Source organism: Aedes aegypti, chromosome 1, assembly GCF_002204515.2.
Source record: "Aedes aegypti strain LVP_AGWG chromosome 1, AaegL5.0 Primary Assembly, whole genome shotgun sequence".
In the NCBI taxonomy this organism is placed as follows: domain Eukaryota; kingdom Metazoa; phylum Arthropoda; class Insecta; order Diptera; family Culicidae; genus Aedes; species Aedes aegypti.
Window position 1 is genome coordinate 149,203,430 of NC_035107.1, and position 21,390 is coordinate 149,224,819.

General features: G+C 35.5%; 2 protein-coding genes and 1 long non-coding RNA gene across 4 annotated transcripts in view; 1 reads left to right on the forward strand and 2 right to left on the reverse strand.

The window, feature by feature from the left end:
• LOC5569671 (mediator of RNA polymerase II transcription subunit 6) overlaps window positions 1-11,204 on the reverse strand; it is a 36,200-nt gene extending 24,996 nt beyond the window's left edge. Inside the window, exon 1 of the mRNA XM_021850824.1 lies at window positions 10,831-11,204. Within this exon, the coding sequence (XP_021706516.1) occupies window positions 10,831-11,027 (197 nt within the window). The 5' untranslated portion in view covers window positions 11,028-11,204. The remainder of the gene's footprint in view (window positions 1-10,830) is intronic.
• The window catches only part of LOC5565331, a 48,689-nt gene that overhangs the window by 25,618 nt on the left and 1,681 nt on the right, over window positions 1-21,390 (forward strand). The window contains exons 2-3 of one of the 2 annotated variants that reach the window (XM_021850820.1): window positions 20,068-20,321; window positions 20,614-20,709. In XM_021850820.1, the coding sequence (XP_021706512.1) occupies window positions 20,068-20,321; window positions 20,614-20,709 (350 nt within the window). Of the gene's footprint in view, window positions 1-20,067; window positions 20,710-21,390 lie in introns of both variants that reach the window. The other variant, XM_021850816.1, reaches the window with a different exon arrangement.
• Window positions 12,863-13,559, reverse strand: LOC110678210. The gene is made up of 3 exons (XR_002501468.1): window positions 13,328-13,559; window positions 13,139-13,279; window positions 12,863-13,061 (listed from the first exon to the last, which is right to left on the reverse strand). It is a non-coding gene; the product is annotated as an uncharacterized LOC110678210 (long non-coding RNA).

A 21,390-nucleotide genomic window follows, 5' to 3' on the forward strand; every position in this document is an offset into this window, starting at 1 on the left:
TATTTCCCGTGACAAATCCGAATCTGCGGCTTCGCTGATCTGCTGTGTTTTCTACCTGCTCGTATCGTCGTCAGAAACAACTGTGCCGCACGACAGTTTCCACATAAAAAAGTGGTGAATATCCAAGTTTTCAAAAAATTATAATAAAATAAGGAGTACATATAAATTAGTTCTAAAAGCGTCAATAATCATTAAAAGTAATCGACTTTCGAAGAAAAATATAAAAATAGGGGGTAAGATCTGACGGAAATGGTCTATTTAATTTCATGTCAGTATCCATAGGTTCATGGTTTTCATGTGAAAAAAAGTTAATCTTTCATAGAGTTTCACTCCATTTGTGATAGTATCTTTGTTATTATTAGTATGGTATGAGTTCATTGATGTAAAATTAAAGGTTTAAATTTTACGTATTCTGTTAAATATCTCGTGTATTCTCATTCAATAGGAATTTTTATATCTTGTGATGTATTATGTTGTCTTCTATTGTCGAGTAATACGTTTCAAAATAGGAACATAATTATTCTCTTTATCTTCGGAATTCGTTTTATTACCCAAACCAGCCTAGTATGAAGCACATTAGCTCTTTAAATTTTTACAAAATCTTTAATATAGGTATTTAACACTACAACGAAAAAAAAAAACTATTTGAGAATAAGAAAATATATACTTCTTAGGACAGTCTTCATTTGCAAACCAAACCATTAAAATGGCCGAATAGACCTTGGGTAGAGTATACTTCCTTTTTTCTTATGCATGTATTTAAGCATCCTTTAGGAATGTATATTATCAATTGTTTCTAGGAATAAATTTTGAAAAAAAAAACCTTTTTCGAAGTTTATTGAGTATGCATATATTCATGGATTAATACATAATACAGAAAAGCTTCAGAGAATTTATCGTTTTCATTGAATTGTTTAATGAAATCATGCATGCTATCTCCAAAGAAATGTAGGGAGGTGGATCCTCTTCTTGGCACTTTTGATTCATTTCGGCAAGAGGTTTTTAGAAAGCCACGGAGTGTATATTCGACAAAAATATGCATGGTATTAAAATATTTTTAATTACATACTTAATGACAATTCGACCGACTATAACCCCCAATACCAAGTGAATCATGAAAGTCTCCTAGTAAGTTTGATTAAAATATTAGGAGCTTAGTGCTAATAACTACTTTAAAAGCATAACTCAGATGAACGACCTATTGAGCCTATCGTTTTTATGCTTGATGTCCATTTGGCCAAACGCACCTCCTTATTAAATTGCTGATGGAAAATTTCAATTTTACTCAGACTTGATTCAACTATTTGTTCTCATTTAGTCGGCATTCGAAGGACATTGGTCTTAAGAATCATATTCGATCTTCTATCAACATTTTTAATTTGACCATCAATCATTAGGTCAAATATTACATTTTTAGTAATATTGGTCTAGTTACACAAAGCTAATAGAATGTAGCAATATTATATTTTATCCATCTTTATCTATACGCTAATAATTTTTCTTGACTAAATCTTGAATTCTTATCGACCTGAAGTAATGGAAAAAAATTGGATCTACACAGTTTACAATGAATTCAATTTCAGAGGTTTTTAGGATGTCATTTTTTGTGAGTTTGGATGGAAATGTGTAATGACAAAAAACAATAATATCACAAATATACCAAATTATTTTGAAAATTACAAAATAAAATACTTAATGATATGAAAGACACAAACGGTGATCTTCTTCAAATCATCTTTCTGAAATTTTAAAAGGGTTGTACTGCCGTGAATCGCAAGTCAGTCCCATCTGTAAAAAGTAGGCATTGAGAAAATGGCCTGTGAAGTTTTCAAACTCGTTTTCCATACGATTATTCAAAAAATTCAAGAGAATTGGAACATGATCAAATCTTAATGAAACTTTCAGAATTTGCTTTTCACTACCATATTTTTTCGAGAAAAATATAAAAGTAATCAAAAGACGGTTCATTTTTGTGTTACATAGTGCGGTAATCTGTAGTGGGACTGATATGCGGCTACTTTTCATTATGGGACAATTTGACTTGCTGTTTTTTCCTAATTTTTCTGAACAAAACATTTCATCTCATTAGTGCAGCTGAAAGAGCATTGGGAGATATGTTGAAAACTGAGCTCAATTCATTTTTGACGAAAATGCAGATGGGACTGACTTGCGTTTCACGGCAGTGTAAGTCTGCTAAAAAAGAATGATTTGCGTAAATGCTAACTTTTCTGTTTGAAAAAAAAAAATTGCCAATATCTTGAAATTTTGAAAGTACAATAAAAATGTCCAAATTTGGTACTCAAGCTCAACTAGCCCTACTACCTGCAGTAGATTATATTGGACATTCCATTCTTGATCGAAAACAGTATAGTAGAACTGAAATAAAACAAATTACGTTTTGATTTTCAAGTCACTTTTAGTCACTTTTTCGAGAATCGGAAGTCACTATTTAGTCACTTATTTCTCACATCTGGTCACTAAAATAACTTTTTTCGGCACCACTTTTTGCTACCAGCCCTGATTTATTCTAAAATATTTTATTGTCTTAACGGTATGTTCCATTTTTTGCCGGCTGCCTGAAATCCGAGCTGAAATCAATGGAATGTTAGTAAACCAAACAAAAAATATACGATAGAAAAACTTACCTTCATTTTTAAACCGTATCAATTCGATTTTATCACTTCTTTTAACTAAAAACGAAATGCACGGAACTGAAATGGTAAAATTTCTACTCGATGTTAACACCTGTACCAACTGTCAGAGGAAAACTTTTGTTTACAAAATTTGAGTGGCAATGAGCCACTCAGTTCCACTAATAATCAACGTCGCCCTTACATGAAACGTAAGTGGAAATCAGCTACGTGGAATTCACGTAGACTTCATGCAGCACTTCGGTGACTTTTAAACAGGTTTTGAGTCTGGCTCACGTAGCTATAACATACTATAGTTTCAGTGCAGGCAGTAAAGTTAGCTCTTCAAGCTATTACTCCATTGATCAATATGAGTTACTACCAACACCCTAGAATAATACCAAATGAGATCCTATTGCTATGCAGGCTATATAAGCGAAGGTCAAATAAAATATTACCCTCTTTCGACTTCATAAACCAAGTGTGTCTATACTTTTTAGTGGCGACGACGGATCAAAGATAGTAGCGAAAAAAATTAAGTAAAACATTTTGAAGAACGCGGGTGTTAAGCCGAAGTAAATTTGAGTGATAGTTCATTTCAGTTAGAAGACCTTGGCAGGAATCTGTGTCTTTTGGACATACAGTACGGTAGATAACCATTTTTGTTCGCTAGTGAGCACTGATTGCTGAATAGAACAAAGGCAGTGTAACAGTACGTCATAAAGGGACGAATGACCTTCGGGTTAAAGTCCCTCTCAAACAACAACAACAACAGTACGTCATAAGGGCCAGTAGTCTACAAGGCCATTTTGTAGTTGATCTGGAGGCCGGGTTGAAAAGATCAGTGTGCATACATAAAAAAGAACGTGTACTGAAAAGTGATCAGAACCTCGTGTGCTGGTTTTAATTCTGTAGAGGATTATAAGAAGACGTTTCCTAGTAAATGTGCATATTTCGAATCAAATCTTCTGGATCATTTCCTTCGCCGCATCAGCCACGCCATCTCCTTCGCCCCATCAGCCAGCCAAATAGCCTCCTACGCCGCTCAGACAGCCACATCGCCTCCTACGCCATACCAGCACGCCGCCATCTCTATCATTTCGGGCACATTTCCTGGATTCCTTTTTTTCGGATCGTTTACATCGATTCGATCGTTCGGAGCATATAATTTGCATTGTGGTTTGCTTCGAAAGGTTTCATCGGTTAGAGCATTAGAAGCCTGAAAGTGTCGGAATCATCAAATACAAAGTAAAAGGTACGTGGATTTTCTTTTATCTACCTTTGGATGCCATTATTTGTATTGCTCTATAAAGATCTTTTGTTTCTTTCATTACGGTTCAGCCATAATGGCGCTATACGGTACGGTCGACCCTTATGTGCCCGGCACAAGTTTTGCGAATTATGTCGAGCGTCTTGAATATTTTTTTTCATCTAATGACATTCCTGATGGTCGCAAAAAAGACGTTTTTATGAGTTTATGTGGTATGACTGTGTTTGACGAACTGCTTTTTCCGGCTACCGACCTAAAAACTATTTCATACGCGGAAATTACTAAGAAGCTAAAGGAACGATTTGATAAAGTGGAGTCTGAGATTTTATTGAGATATAAATTCCTGTGCAGAAGGCAAGGTCCTAGTGAAAGTGGCGAGAACTTTATCCTCGCAGTGAAACTTTTAGCTGAAGCTTGTGATTTTGGACAGTTTCGTGACACCGCTATTACAGACCAACTAGTTTTTGGAATTTATGATAAAGAGTTGCAGCGTCGTTTATTAAATGAAGATGATTTAGTGGTTAGAACAGCTGAGAAGATTATTAAGAGTTTTGATATGGCTAATGTTAGGTCCCAAACTATGAATGAAGAAACCGGAGTTAATTCTGTCAAACATCGACTTGGCAGGAAACCCTTCGATGACCAGCGAGATCGTAGCAGAAGCAGATCTAGAGGTAGAAACTTTTTCAATAGGGATACGCATTCATATTATAGTGATAGGGAAAGAGCTAGGTCTGGACAGCGTCAACCAGGTCGTGGTCGATATGCTAATTTTATTTGCAATTTTTGTAAATTAAAAGGACATATCCAGAAGCATTGCTTCCGTTTTAAGCAGCAGAGTCAAAATCAAAATAACATGATCAATTTTGTAGAGAAAGAAGCTGAGCCAGAAAACGTACACGACTACTTCAAGAGATTGAAGTTTGACTATGACAGCGACAGCGAGGATGAAGAAGGTGATTATCCTTGTTTAATGGTTGCTTCTGCATGTCACAATAGCGAACCTTGTCTCCTAGATGTTAAATTGGAAGGAAAAAATTGCTTAATGGAAGTTGACAGTGGGTCAGCAGTTTCCATTATGAATAAAGCTGATTTTCTTAACAAAATTGGAAAAGTTGAAATGACTGAAAGCAGGAAAAGACTAATTGTTGTTAATGGATCCAAACTGAAAATTTTTGGAAAAGCTATCATAAATGTTTCGTTAAATGGCAAATTAGCGCATTTGGAGCTTGTGGTTTTAGATGAAAAACACAAGTTTACCCCTTTAATGGGTAGAAGCTGGTTAGATGTTCTATGCACTGGTTGGAGAAACAGTTTCGCTAATATTATTCATGTTAATAGTACATCTTATGCAAGCATTGAAGATAGATTGGTAAATGACATAAAATCGCGTTTTTCGAAAACTTTCAACAAAGATTTCTCCTCCCCTATTAAAAGATTTGAAGCTGATCTTGTATTGAAAGAGAATCAACCTATTTTCAAAAAAGCTTACCAAGTGCCATATAGGTTGAAAGAAAAAGTTTTAGATCACTTGAAATTGTTAGAAAGAGATGGCATCATTACACCTGTCAAGACTAGTTTGTGGGCTTCCCCAGTTATTGTAGTCGTTAAAAAAGATAGTGATATAAGATTGGTAATAGACTGTAAAGTTTCTATTAATAAGATTTTGATCCCTAATACCTACCCCCTTCCTACAGCCCAGGATTTATTTGCTTCATTGGCAGGGTGTAAGGTGTTCTGCTCATTGGACTTAACAACTGCTTATACACAGTTAGAATTATCTGAAAAATCTAAGGAAATTGTAGTGATAAACACTCTTAAAGGTCTTTTCAAATACAATCGACTTCCTCAAGGGGCATCATCTAGTGCTGCCATATTCCAGCAAATAATGGATGAAATTTTAAAGGATATAGAATTTGTATATTGTTATTTAGACGATGTCCTGATTGCTGGAAAAAATCTGGATGATTGTCATAAAAAGTTGATGTTAGTATTGAACCGCCTGGAAGAATTTAACATCAAAGCTTTTCTAAAGAGTAAAGGCCCAAACGCAATGCTAGCGGAACGGCAACGGAATGCGGAACCGGTTCGCCAGCATGAATCACAACATCTCGACTGAGCTGACAACGAATGAAATTGGATCAACACTGAGTCGACAAGCTGATTATAGTTCATGCTGGCGAACCGGTTCCGCATTCCGTTGCCGTTCCGCTATCATTGCGTTTGGGCCTTAAGCAAAAACTTTTAGAAGCAAATTTATTGACGTTTTACGATCCAAAAGAAAAAATTGTAGTTTGTTCCGATGCCTCATCTTATGGCTTGGGAGGTGTAATTTCACACATTATTGATGGAGCAGAGAAACCTATATGGTTTACTTCCTTTTCATTAAACCAAGCACAAAAAACTTATCCAATTCTGCATCTAGAAGCTTTGGCAGTTGTTTCAACCGTTAAAAAGTTTCATAAATTTCTGTACGGGCAAAAATTTACAATTTTTACGGATCATAAGCCCCTAATAGGAATTTTAGGGAAAGAAGGTCGTAACTCTATTTCAGCGACAAGACTTCAGCGTTATGCGATGGAATTATCAATCTACGACTATGAAATTATTTATAGACCTTCAAATAAAATGTCGAACGCTGATTTTTGCTCACGCTTTCCACTAAAAAAAGAAGTTCCTAAAAGTTGGGATAGACATTACATTAATAGCCTCAATTTGTCTACAGATATGCCTATTGATCATAAAACCGTTGCAATAGAAACTCAAAAGGATAAACTTTTACTAATATTACTCGATTATATAAAGAACGGTTGGCCTGAGCGAATCGATGGATGTTATAGAAATATTTATTCCCACAAAAATGATCTTGAAGAGGTAGATGGGTACCTTATTTTTCAAAATAGGATGGTCATTCCAGCTTCTCTGCAGAACAAAGTATTATTGCTTCTACATGCCAACCATGTTGGCATCCAGTTCCCAGCCAAACTTTGCACGCGTCGGACGTACTTCTTTGCCTTTCTCGCTTTCGTTTGCAGTTTGTGGAAAATGTGCAGTGCGCGAAATAACACTCTAGTGGTGGACTTTAGTGTTCTCCCCGTTCGCCCTGATGTGGCAAATGTGCAGCAATTTTTGGAGAATGAAATAAAGCTCCAGCTTACTGATCTTAAGAGCATACAGTTGCATCACACGCGCAACTGTGTGCTCATCGAAATGAAATCAAAAGAAATTGTCGCTCGATACCAATTAGAGCATAATTGGAAGCGAACAATGCTGTGTGGTAACACGAAATTTCGAATTCCGGTTTACATCGATTGTGACGCAGTGACGGTCCGAATCCACGACCTCCCACCGTCGATGAGTCAAGTTACAATCGCTGACCACATGATGAAGTATGGAGAGGTAATCTCCATTAGAAGTGAGAAGTGGAAGCACTACTTTCCCGGAATTTCAAACGGAGTGCGAGTACTCAGGATGAATTTACTTCGAGAAATTCCATCGTTCATCACCATAGAAAATGAACCTACTATGGTCTCTTATGTCGGCCAGCCCAAATCATGCCAACGATGCTCCGAACCATCTCATCCTGGCAGAAAGTGTGCAGGTTCAAGCGCTGCACCTGCTCGTAAATCACTGCAAACATCGACAGCATCAAAATCGTCCAACAACTTGTTCAATCAGGAGGATTTTCCTCCCATAAACGACAACCGGCAAACATCACCATCTCCTGACCAAACTGAAGCGAAACAACAAAACGACGATGACAATGACGACGACTGGACTGATGATGACAATGGATCAAACTCATCCACAGAACACAATGAGGCTACAAATAAGCGACGGCGATCGAGGCGGATCAACGGGAAGAGTGCAACAAAAAAGGCTTGCTCTGACCAGTGTTCCCCAAACACGGATCATACGGAACTTAAACAGAGTTTATCGAATAATGAACTTGTAAAGGGTTTGAATTTTTCTATTAGTAATAGAAACTGAGAATCGGCTCTGTGATGCTGGGTACGGCGTGTGAGCCTTCTAATAAATGAAACAGAAAAAAAAACCATGTTGGCATTGTTAAGATGAAGCAGCAGGCGCGTAAAAATATTTATTGGTTTGGACTAAATAGCGATATTGAAACATTTGTGCAAACTTGTGATGTTTGCTTAAAAATGGCAGTGGTTCCGGGTCAAAACAAAACGTCTAAGTGGATTCCGGCTTCAAGACCATTTGGCAGAATCCATGCTGACTTTTTCTTTTTTGAGAGACAAACTTTTCTTTTAGTAATCGACAGTTATTCAAAATGGCTTGAAATCTACTGTATGAAATACGGAACCGAAGCAAAAAAGGTTGTTAAGAGATTTCATACATATTTCTCAACATTTGGATTACCGGACATAATAGTTACGGACAATGGGCCTCCATTCAATTCGGAATATTTCGTTGGATTTCTTGAAAGACAGGGAATTCAAGTTTAAAAAAGCCTGCCATATCATCCACAAAGTAATGGCCAAGCCGAGCGTTTAGTAAGAGTAACCAAAGATGTTTTAAAAAAAATCATGTTGGATCCTAAAACAAAACATTTGGACATGGAAGATAAAATTAGTTATTTCCTTATGACCTACCGAAATACTTGTTTATCTGACGAGGATGTTTATCCGGCAGAAAAAGTACTATGTTTCCGTCCTAAAACAATAATTGATTTGATAAATCCGAAGAAATCATATAAACAACAATTGTCAACACAGATAACTGATACAAATATTAGAAATCCGAGTATGGAAAATGTGAATCTTCAAGTCACTAAAGATAAATTAGCTACTTTAACAGCAGGGGATAAGGTTCATTATAAGAATCCTAACACTAAAAATATTCCCAAATGGATTGAAGCTGTTTTTATTAAACGAATCTCTCAAAATATCTTACAGATTTCCATCGGAACGCATATCATCTCGGCTCACAAGGGGCAGGTGAACATACCACGCAAATCCGGACCCAGGCGTAATGTTACGTTCCGGATACCCAGACACCGACGACATCTACCAGCCGTGACTCTGAAAATAAATATGTTCAAGATCCTCGAGATGATTTGGGTCGAGAATCGCAACCGATGCTCAACAGAGATAGAGCCAAGAAAAGAAAGTATGGGAGTATCGATGATGAAGATTCGTTCATGGGATTTCCATCCAATGATTATGCTCCACCTCCAGCAAAATGTGAAGTGCATCCAACAGTGTTGCTATCGAATGAAGGCATGCAATCGAAAAGTGAATTAAGAAGATCTAAGAGACTAAAGCGTAAATGTTCGAAAGAAGAATATATATATTTTAAGTGAAATTTTAATTATATATGAAACAAATTGATTAGTAAAATAATTGATAATAGAATGGAGTTAAATTGCATGAATGAAGTTTTTAATAATCAGTTCTGAATGATTTGATAATTGTAGTAAGCATTTTATCAGTTTCAGTAAGAATGTTAAATGGTCTAATTTTTTAAAAATGTATTCTATTTTCTTAAGGGGAAAGATATAACATATTCTAGTTTCAGTGCAGGCAGTAAAGTTATCTCTTCAAGCTATTACTCCATTGATCAATATGAGTTACTACCAACACCCTAGAATAATACCAAATGAGATCCTATTGTTATGCAGGCTATATAAGCGAAGGTCAAATAAAATATTGTCCTCTTTCGACTTCATAAACCAAGTGTGTCTATACTTTTTAGTATCGATTGGTGCGTCTTACGTTGGTCAGGTAAAATTGACAACAGTGATATAAATGAGAGCTTACGTGATTTTTCACGTAGCATCGACGTTTGGATTTTTTTGAGTGATAGGTTACCATAACAAAAACTCAGTTGTTGTTAAACCCGAGAAGCAAAACGATCGAAGGAATAAATCCAGTAGTAAATACATTGTAAATCGTCGCATTTTATTATTCACGTCCGTGCAAACCCCACAATGAAGCAAAATCGTTCACACAGCAAAGGAGTGTTGCAACTAGTGATGTGATTGAATATGATCAGCCGTGGAGATTAGAGGCCAATAGTAAAAAAACAAAAGTCGTACGCGTTTTGACAAAACTTATTTGATACGACTAAAGAAGTATCCGAGAAAACAACATAATAAAATATTATTTCTTTATCAACGATACATGAAGAGATCTGAAGGCATGGCGTTGAGGCTCGCCAGTGTTCGGTTCAGCAAAAATCGTCTTCGTCGAAGTTGGAAGCATGAACGGGATAATTCTACAGATGAGCCGTATAACATATAACCGACATTGATCTAATGAAATTTATATTAAAAACTGCTTTTAGCTACTTCTTAGCAATAGCAATCATTAATTCTAAATGGATAGTATTTAGAACTGTCTCGAAAATCGTATTCGCGGTCAATAAAAGATAAATATTTTGAAATATTTTAATTATTTTTTTGTTAAAACCTGTCAGTAAATTTAGCTAGACTAGCCAAACATACCTATTTTTACCTAATTAGCATCTTTTTCAAATTTTTAAAAATAACAGCTTCAAAAATGTATTTCACAACAGTACTTTTTAGAGAACCGGAAGAAATTTGCAAATGTAATTGAATTATGCGTTTCAAAGCAATAGATTTTCACCATTGCAGTGAGAATAGGAGATAGTTTTTAACATGTTGGTATATTTTTTAAAGCTTTCTTGCATTATAAAATTTTATGGAAAAAATAACAATTTTAATAAAATTTCTGTACATTTGGAATCTGAATTTGAATATGAAGTGTCAAAAGCAAAGTTTGAATCGTTGTTTATAAAATCGGTACAAAATAACATTTTATTGGGAAACTCAAGACATATTCTAAAATATGAATCAGGACGGATGGTAACCCTAAACCGTAAAAAACAGGAAAAGTGTACCTACTTTTTACTACTCTTTCACAGGGTTGTAAAAAATGTACTTACCCTAATAGCTCAAGGCTTTGCCGCTGCATCCGGACAATCTCATTGTTACAGGTGCGGTCATAGAAAGGATTCGATTTTTCAGAAAAGTATTCCATAATATTCGCCGGATTCAGAATTGGTATCCAGTTGGAATCGTGCCAGGATATCCAAAGAGGGTTCTCTTGAGCAATCGGAAGTCCTAATCTTCCAGGCATCATTGATATGGGCGCAAACGACGTTTCCTTTTCAAAGAACGAAAAAGTTTCCAACTCTTATATTTTCAAACAGTTTTTATACAAATTTCGACTCAGTAAATACAATTTTAAAGCGAGAGTTTTATAAACACTCGACTGTGTTGTCGTTGAGTTTGTTTTCTTCTGTCAGAAAATGTCAATCATTAGTGTGCCCTTCAGAAAGTCTCAGCGTCTAAAGGCTGGGGCAAGGTATTTAAAAGGGAGGTAGTTCAATGTGTCAAACAGGGCATTCCGCCATATTGGAAAACAATCAGACAGCTGGCAGGTTTGTTATGCTTCATCAGGTCAGCAAGCCTTGAGATCCTAGCAACATATTTCCCCTTAAACCGCTTCGCTTTGTTTCCTGTCAATCAACCGCAGTTTGAGAATTCAGTTTTCGAATTACTTCTTCAAATTATTCAGTGCTGATCATACATTCTCATTACAAGAAGCTGACTCGATAGCGATGCAATTAAAGACCTTCACGGTCGTTTGCGAATACCCTTTAATGGGTAAAAATTTACCCATTTCCGCTAGAAGTGCCTCTCCACATTTAAAGAGTAAACACGGTTTACTCTTTAACGGGTAAAAGCGATTTCTGTCAATGAATGGGTATTTTTTTTACCCTTTTTGTAAAACTAGCTCTCGGCATAAAAAGGGTAAAAATTTACCCTTTTTGCCAAAAAACGGGTAAAAATTTACCCTTTTTGCGATTAATAGATATAAATAATTATAACCTCAAATCATAACTCATGAAATAAATAAATATATGAATCGAAATATTAGTTTTTAATAACACAATTTATTGCATTAATACAATACGCTTGATAAATGTATTAATATATGAAGATATTTTGTTTCTGCACCAACAGCTACTTCCTTTCGACCAGCGACATGTCAGCTACAGGCAAGGTGGCAGAAACAACGAGACAACCTGAAAATTATGCGTGTTTCAAGATTTTTATCTGTTAATCTGTATAAAGCTGTTTAAGTTCACAACTTACTAGTGAAGTGCTTTCATCGGTAAACACGTTGTATACTAAAAGTAAAACCTACAAACAATAAACTACCATTTTCAATTCGTATACTGCGTCGCACAAGCTGCTTCAAATTACTGTACATGATTTCCAACTATTTTTCACCCATAAATGGGTTTTTAAACACCCATTTTTAAACTACAGTTGCTTTACTGTAATGGGTATATATTTACCCTTTTTACATTTCTGAATTTACCCGCTTTCTGACAGATATGGGTGCTATTCCAAAATGAGTATTTTTTTACCCATTAAAGGGTATTCGCAAACGACCGTGTTCATAAATAATGTAATTATTTCTCTCAGTGATATGATGTGAAAACAGTTGTGGCACAATAGTATTGTCGGTGCAGTAAAAACTTAGAATCATTGTCTTGCCGAAGTTGTATTTTTCTCAGAATCTATGCGAGATACCTAACTTCGGAAGTTATGCATTTGATTCGCATCCGGATGCGCTCTGATGCGCCCTACTTCCGAAGTAGGGAATCTTGCATGGATACAGAGAAAAATTCATATTCGGCTAAATGTACTTTCTAACGGTTGACCGAACTTACGAGACACCTATGTCCATTGCAGTAACTGCAATCACCGGTTGTACTGCCCATACTCGGAAACAGTCCCAAGTTCTATGAGATTTTTTATATCAATAGAACTGTTGTGCGAGTATAAACAGTATATGTACGGTTACATACTATAAAAATATTTAAACCTTATATGATACATTAGTGCACATTACAGCTGTTGCAATTCATGCAAGTGGGTAGAATTGAATATTGTACACATTACTCGAAAACTCAAAGAATAACAAATATATTTTGTAGCTTTTTCTGGTACAACAAAAACATTAAGGTAATCTGCAAATAAAAATCAGTGTTGACGAATATGGAAAATTGTTACTGGGTCAACTCCGAAAAACGATCAAAATGAGACACCATTTCAGCGACTTTCATGCTCTATTTCGTCTGTCACCGTTGCAAGAAACAGTCTGAAAAGAAGAATATTTAGTTACCAATCATAACCACCTCCATAGCTCAAAACTTCGTTCTCATTTCTAAATCAAACCGAGTAAAGCACAGTGACCAATTGATGTCTCAAACAAGCTGACATATTCCATTTCAGATCAGATTAGCAGCAACAAAATTATTCCATAGGTCCTTTTTGAATATCAATTTCGTTTCAATGCACAATTCCGACACTCTAGAACTAGATTATTGAAATAAGACATGGATTTAAACCAGAAAATTTGCTTACCAATCTCTCTACTCGAAATCTGTCTCTGCTAGAGTACATATGTTCAATTTGTTTTTGAAAACATAACAAAATAATAATTGTGCCATGGAAACGAGAACAATCAGCGGAGGGGAAGGGAAGTAGCCAGCCAGCCAACTCACCAGCTGTCATTTTCTACCCCCTCGCTGCTTATCATTCCCCGCATCCACTGACTGCTTAGATCAATGTACCTTTCTATAAATACCTTGGGCTGGGGCACAACGATGTGAACGTCAACGCGGCGCGGCAAAATTTAAATTGGAAACTGCACTCAGTATTAAAAATAGTCACCGAATTACTGAAGTTAATGACTTAACTGACTATTTTCTATCAGCCTCTCTCTCATTATGCTGTGCATTTTTACGCTAAGTCTCGAAAACTTATTCATACAGACTCAAGTTAAAAAAGTGTACAAACTTACTTCATCGATCCTACGTGTTTCGCAGACGAAATTCTACACGTTTCGCTCTGAACTAACTCGATTTTTCACTTTTAGAACGTTTAATTTTCGGATTTACAAAACGACGAGAAACGTCGCAAGTAACTGAATAGAACGGCTTATCATTTTGTCATAAAATTCTTGTGTGAAATAATAGGAACTCCATAGTTTTTGAACGCGAGCTCATTGTATGCAAAATTTAAGCAATGTACACGGTGAAACAATGTTAAAAAGGTGATTCATTTTGAAACAGTTTAGTGTGATTCTTCTGAATTAATTTTCTCAAAATCGTATGGAAGCACTGACACGACTGTCATTCTGCATACATTTCGGCTCTTCCTCACATCGTTTTGGTACTTCGCGTTTTGGTACCCACTTTCTGGTCGGTTTGCCCTAACCTTGCTCCTGATTTTCGAGTATACGGCTCATATGCTGCTAGTGCTAGATTCTGGCAATTAAACATATCGCATAAAATCGTCGTATTTTAATAGGCTTTTCATTTGTTCATCATTTTGTTTATTGTTTTATGCATCAGCGAGGTATCATTGATGTCTCTTACCCATAAAAACTTTGTTTTGTTCATCCCAAAATAATCAAAACAAGAACACTGGACGCCATGTTGAATTGATGTTGGGTTGGTAATTATTGGCTCTTGCCACCCCCTTGTATGGAAGTTACTTACGTCGATTTGAAAAAGTAATCGAGAATTGTAATTTCGACTGGATTCAAGCTTAGTGGTGCTTCAACCCAGTTAAATTTACAAATAGCATAAAAATAACCTGTCGAGTGGAAGAGTGGCAGATAGAAAATAGTCATATATGACTATGATTAAGTAATTTTGAAGAAACGGACGTTCAAAAAATGTTGTCGGTTTGAAAGGAACCAGCTGTTTTAGTATTGGCAAATGACCGATTCTAATAGAACCTTCTCTACCAAAACAATCAACATCACTACACATGAAAATAAATTCGGTTTATTAAATATCTCTATTCCCAACATAGATTCAACATGGCGTCCAGTATTTTTGTTTTGAATTTTGTTTACTAAATATTTACTTGAAGTTGTGACTTTTTTCAAAAATCACACTGGAAAAATATGGCTAATTTTCTCAGCATTGGATAGACCAAAATTGAAAACCGGTACGGCATTAGTATCGTAATTTTAAAATCTTTGAAGAGCATTTGCAAAATTTCGGTGGAAAAATCTGAAAACAATTAAAACAGTAATTCATGTCATCGTGCAAAAGTTTGGGTTCACCCATCAATGTGGTGTATCATGCAAAAGTTTGAGTCCCTAGAACTTACTTAAACACGAACATTCTGTAAAATCTTGTACCAATAGGGCGGTATTCGAAACAGAAAAAAACAGATGGCTCGTTTTCAGTGGTAGTAAAAACGAAATCCTGAAGCAAAGAAACCACCATGGAACATGAACTAAACACAAAAAGTTATCTATTCACATTGCGCTTGATTTCTAATCACTACGATCCAGTTGCAAATAATTTACGTTTTTCATTATTTATTTCTCATACGTTTTGACAGTTCTCGACAACCATTCTTCCATGCGCTTGTGTTGGCTGTTTGAGAAATTTGAGAACCGAGGTTAGTGTGATCAGTGAGTGGAATACACACACTTAGATTAAATTACTGGGATCGGTAAAATTTTACTGGGTTTCGGAACTACCGAAAAAGTCAGTAAAATGAAAACTGTCGCCACGCGTAATTGAAAAGCAAATTTCACCATGTTTTATTTTTTATAGATATATGATATAAAAAGAAAGCTCTCTGCAAAATTTCAGTAAAAAATCTGTTTTTCGATTCCTGACATTTTTTTTAGTTTACTGACTTTTTCGGTAGTTCAAAAACCCAGTTATTTTTACCGAACAGATTGAGTGTGCAAACATCAGTGTCTCCGCTCAGCGGCCAGTGAGAGAAACTAAATGTTCGAAAGGTTGTTGTTTGTACTTTTTACCGCTGGCGCCAACTGCATTCAAGATCGATGTAAACAGTCGTTACCCTATTATATACGCCCCATTATTTACGTGGAAATAACCCATAGACTATTGAAATCAGTTGAAAAAAATGGCAGAACATGATTTGCATGCGTCTCAGGTGATCCCAAACTTTTTCACGATACATACACTCAAAATAATCCAAACGTCATTGTTACGTAAAAACATACGTGGTTTTTTTTTCATCCCTCTTTTCACGTAGCACTTACGTGGATCATAAGTGACACAGAATGAACGCATGATCACTCCAGCATCGTCACTTCCACCGAAGTTTCACGTAACAGCTACGTGAATTCTCCCGTATCTTTCACAAGCTGTTCCAGTACATGCTAGATGATGTTCCCGAAAAATCCATCAACAATTTCCATAATAATTACTCTGCTTCATTTTGAATTTCATAAGGTTTATTCAACTCAAAAAGGGTTCAACGAAAGGTTCAACCGTTCAACTATCTGAAGAAAAGTGTTTTATTATATTAAATCGATGATATTGTTCTCCAGTTCGTTACAGCCGCACGTATTTAGTACCTAGGTAGTTCCGACCGAGTTACTAGGTGCTTTGTTGGATAGCGGTGCTTTGTTCAGTAGATCAGTGGCGACTCCTAACCTCACTTTCTACCTGTTCTACGACTCTAAAAACGACTATTTCGACAAATTTAGATTATACATCAAAAAGTTAATTATTGAAAACTTCTTTTCTAACTAATCTCTACTCATTACATGCAAATTTGTTGCTGAGATTCAAGAATTTCTATTCGTGGAACAGGTAGATTTGAGGTTAGGGAATCGCCACTGCAGTAGATGTTTAACGGGTATACAACTTGGTACTTGGTACTTGGGATCCAGATTTACACAGCTCCTGCAGAATCACACAATGTCGATAGATTAGATAAAACAATGCAAACAAAACATTTTAATACTTACGCTTTGGGTAGAATGAAACAAATCAATCAAGTGCCGCAAAAACTCTTCGTGCTCAAAAATCTGATGCTGATTTGATTTGCAATTCGCCTCCATACTTCAAAATGAGAAATTCTTTTAGGAACTGACCTCATCTTCACCATCTCGAGCACAACAAATGATTAACGTGATATAAAATGTCAAATATCAAACCACAACACAGAATGAACGACCTATCGAAATTAATCTAAGTGGGGTACGTGATTTTCACGTAGGAGTGATGATCATTAACAGTAAATATTACTGAAGTCTCATTTCATCCTTACCAACGGTTAGATGATTGTTACCGTTGTCAGGTAAATTGAGGAAAAGTTCATTTTAGGGATCTACGTGAATTTTCACGAAGCCTTGACATGTGGATTATTTTGAGTGTACATCATACTAAGGGGTGAATAGTTTTCAAATTTTGCGCCAATTTTTTTTTCACCCGTATCGCTTTTGTTCGAATTCGTCAGTGATATTAATGGACAATGAAAAATTCGCGATTTTGCGGAAGCCTCGAATTCAAAAAAAAATCCGTGCAGAATCACTTGGGCACTTCCATGATTCACTTTGGCATGAAGGGTTGTTCTCGGACGAGTTGTCTGAAACTTTGCAATACGAAGCGCTTCAGTACACGCTTAGAAAACATTATACTAGATGGCTTAAATACCATTCAAAAACCATATTCAATCTATTCACTCATTCTGATGTATTCCTTCGTTAGTATAAACATATTTTATTTCCGGAAATGAATTTTCGGAAATTATTTAATTCATGCATAAAGATCTAAAATTCTGTATACGATGCATATTGTGGGTAAATATGAGCTCTTTTAAAAAATAAAAAATAAAAACACTGTCGAAGTGAATCAAAAGTTCCAAGAATAAGATCCGGCTCCTATGAAAATGGTTTTATTTTTTTGAGTCGTGGTTCCACCAAAAACGTTCTTCATATCGTTCAGTTCTCGCATAATTTATGATATCGCCCTAAAATTCATTGGTAACCAAGTGTGTAGTTTGCTTTACTTAGCGAATGAATGGATTTATACGTTATTTAACAATTCTACGACAAAAAGAAAAGCCTGCTCTATCTTCCGGTAACGAGTTTTTATTTGGGATCATTAATTTGCCTAAAAACAATGAGCTACATACTCGGTTACCAAATGGCATATAGGGTGGGATCTTAAGTTATGCGAGTAATTTTATGTTGGACGTCTTTCTGGCTTGCTTGTTTTGCATTGACGATTTGATATTATCATCGCAATTCGAAAAAAAAAAATCAATGGAATTCCGAAATCGCTTCAATTTGAAATAAAGTGTGCAAATATGGATGGAAATTTCAACCTCTTGAAGCTAAAAAGCAAACAAAATTAATGCAGGTTTGTAACTATTGTTTATTAGTGGCTAAGCATTTCAGCAGCGAGTGATCAATTTCTCCAAACCGTGTTACATTTTTGCAATTTCACCAATTTATAACATAAGATTGTAACATTAAAAAATACATACTGAACATTTTTTTCAATAGGCCTTCAATCTCAATTTCGTACGGTTACAGCTATGAATCTTTTTTTTTTTTTTTTTTTTGTATGGTATTCAGTTGGAGCTGCCTGACAGCTTAACTTGTCAAGGCTGAACCCTCGGTCTGGCTTTTGCCAAGTTTCCCCTCTACCAGGACCAATACTCAGACGGACTAGGCAATGGCGCCCACATGAACACTGTTTTTTATTAATATTGTGACGTGGTAGTTTTTGAAAAGTACCCATATTCCCTTGCTTCTGAGAAAAGGAAGCATTGTGAAAATCAGCAGCTCCATCACAATCTGTTTGAAATAGTAGTGTAGTAGTGTCAGTACTAATACTGTCTAGTCGAAATGGTTTTGAATAATTTGTCATTCAAGTGCTATTCTGATTAATCCTGTCTTTTACGTAAGATTAGAGTCTTAAATGTCAATTGTCGTCAAGTCTTAACAAAATTAGGCTGTTTAGTAGTAGTTCTAGTTAATTTCATTTTTTGTTGTTAAAAGTATTTATTGTTCATTACGTTCATATATCCTTAAAGAAAAAAGTCGCTTTCCTTGTCTGTTCAACAATTTTTCGAAACTAGCAAGTGTACCCTAATGATCGATCTCAGCGTCTTACTTTCCATAGTTATTTTTATAGTAAATATTGAAGAGTAAAGTTACCTTAAGCTTCTATTACAGTCTCCTACAAGATTCACTTTTCGGTGGCAAATGCAATGCTTCACAACGCCTACTTTCTACTTGTAAATTTTGCGAAAATGAAGCTTGAGTTAGATTATTTATACCGCTGTTACAAAAAAGGTATTTCGTATTATGGCAATGTAAAAACCATATCAAAATAAGATTGTCGCCACTTGTTTCTACTCAGTGAATCTACTAGTCATTTTTCTTAGAGTTCCTAAGTATTCTCTACGTCGTATATGATAACGATGTATCTAGCTAGCTAATAGTAAGAGTGGCTACGGATCATTCTGGTTAGCAAAAGGCAAACTGAACGTCACCAATAGTATTAATGTCCACTTCGAATAGATTAATTATTTGAAATGGGCATCAATTCTATCAATGACGCAGAATGTCCGTTGGATCACATCCGAGATATTATTGCGTCTATGCCATATGAATTATGACGCGGCTTTAAGCAAAAAATGCCAAAATGTGATACCACCACTACAGGTTACGCCTTTGGTTTCCATCATATGGGCTAATGGATTATGCCCTCCCATCGCGGCAAGGTCGCATAACCAAGGGGAGGGAATTTCGTACGGTTACAGCTATGAATCTAATACAATAAATTTTTGATACACAATTGGGCTACCAAAAATATCTAAAAATACGTAACGTGAAGGACGTTCAGCTAACGGTTGTATCATCGGACTTGGTAAAATATAGAAAGTGTACCAAGATACATTTTGAAATATTTTTTATTTTACATACATTAACTTCTGATATTATTTTGTCTTACAGACAAACCTATTTAAAAAATGCTTTCAAGATGATTATGAAACGAAGCTAAACTTTTAATTTTCAAGTGCACAAGTCTGGGAAATCTGACAACCGTTTGCGTTGAAAATTTGATCCATAGCTTGCTTGCTGGTGGTGACCAATCGATCAAATTTTTTAATGTGGAGCGCAGTTTGGTTCTCTAGGCTCTTGAAAATTCGAGGTTTCACAAGAAGCAAGTTTTATCTATTTTTCTTATCACTATTTATTAGGTGGAAATATTTTTTTCACAGGATTGTTCAAAACAACCGTTTTACATTGAACCGTATACTTGTAATCCGTTTTACATAATTGTTTTTTTTTCTGTTTTCAGAACTGCCTTCGCAACTATCCTACAGCAACAACAAGCTATTTTTTTGTATTGCCCATTCATGATAAGAATAAGTACTACAAGCAATGCAATCGACAACTGAATTGTGAGTGGAGCCGTAAAAGGAAACGAGAGCTTAAAAAGCTGGAAGCCGTTAAGCCATTGCCTTCGTATGTAATACTAGAGAGTGCGTACTCAGACAGAGTTCAAGTGATTGCATACTGCTCGCTATCAAAGATTCCATCGTGCGCCAAAAGGTGTTTACTAGAAGTGATCGTAAGAGATGATCATTGTTATTATCTGAATATGGAGAATGTTTTTGTCGTTACACGAGATATTCAAGTTTTGGGTTTGAAATTTTTATACAGTTTTTACAAATCTGGTATAGAGATTGAGGAAAAGAAAATTAGCATAGAGGAATATGAATACTATTATTATTATCAACGGGAAAAATCGCAAGAAATGATAAAAAAGTTCATTATTACAAAAAATCCGCATGAGTGGATTGCCAAAGAACAGGATAAACTGAACGATGAATTGTTGTTCCAGAGACAAAGCTACTACTACTATTATTTCTACAACCAGGATGAAGATGATGATACATACTTTCAGCAAAGAAGTGAACAACCCCGAAAAATGTATGATGTAAGTATATTGTAATTTTTTGACTTTTCACATATGTTCGGTCTTTATCCTTTAGCTTCACTATATATATCGATATATTCAATAAAGATTTAACTGCATAAAAGTTATTATTATTTATTTTTATTCAAGTGGATATTCGCCCTGGGCGAACTAACTAACCACTAACTAATTGGTATTGAACTCTTATCATACCTTTATCCTACCTTTTATCTTACTTCCATCTAAAAAAACTACCGATTGTATTCAACAGAAACTGAAAATTATCGTTATCTATCATATGAATCCAAGAGATTGAATGACATTGTAGTACAATTTCATATTTCTATTTGCAATACCTATGTTTTTCTAAGGTGAAGTAAATTTGAAAACTGTCATGCTTTTCATAAATTTATTCCAAACCTTCGACAGATAGTAAATTGAGCATTTGTAAACGTTTTGTCCATATTGTCCGTATATAATCGTTGATCATCTGATTCCAAAATTCCTTGGCGTGTAGCCATAACCACGTAAATATTTCAAAACATTTTTACTCATGTTCGGTTATTCGCTTTTCTAAATAATTCATTTACGGCATATCAAATTTACGATCAAATCTTATTCGTTCGAATTCATGGTCCACTTGATTTTGTTGGTGTAAATGGGAATGCAAAACGTTTTTCGATCGAAAAAGCATGCGAACAA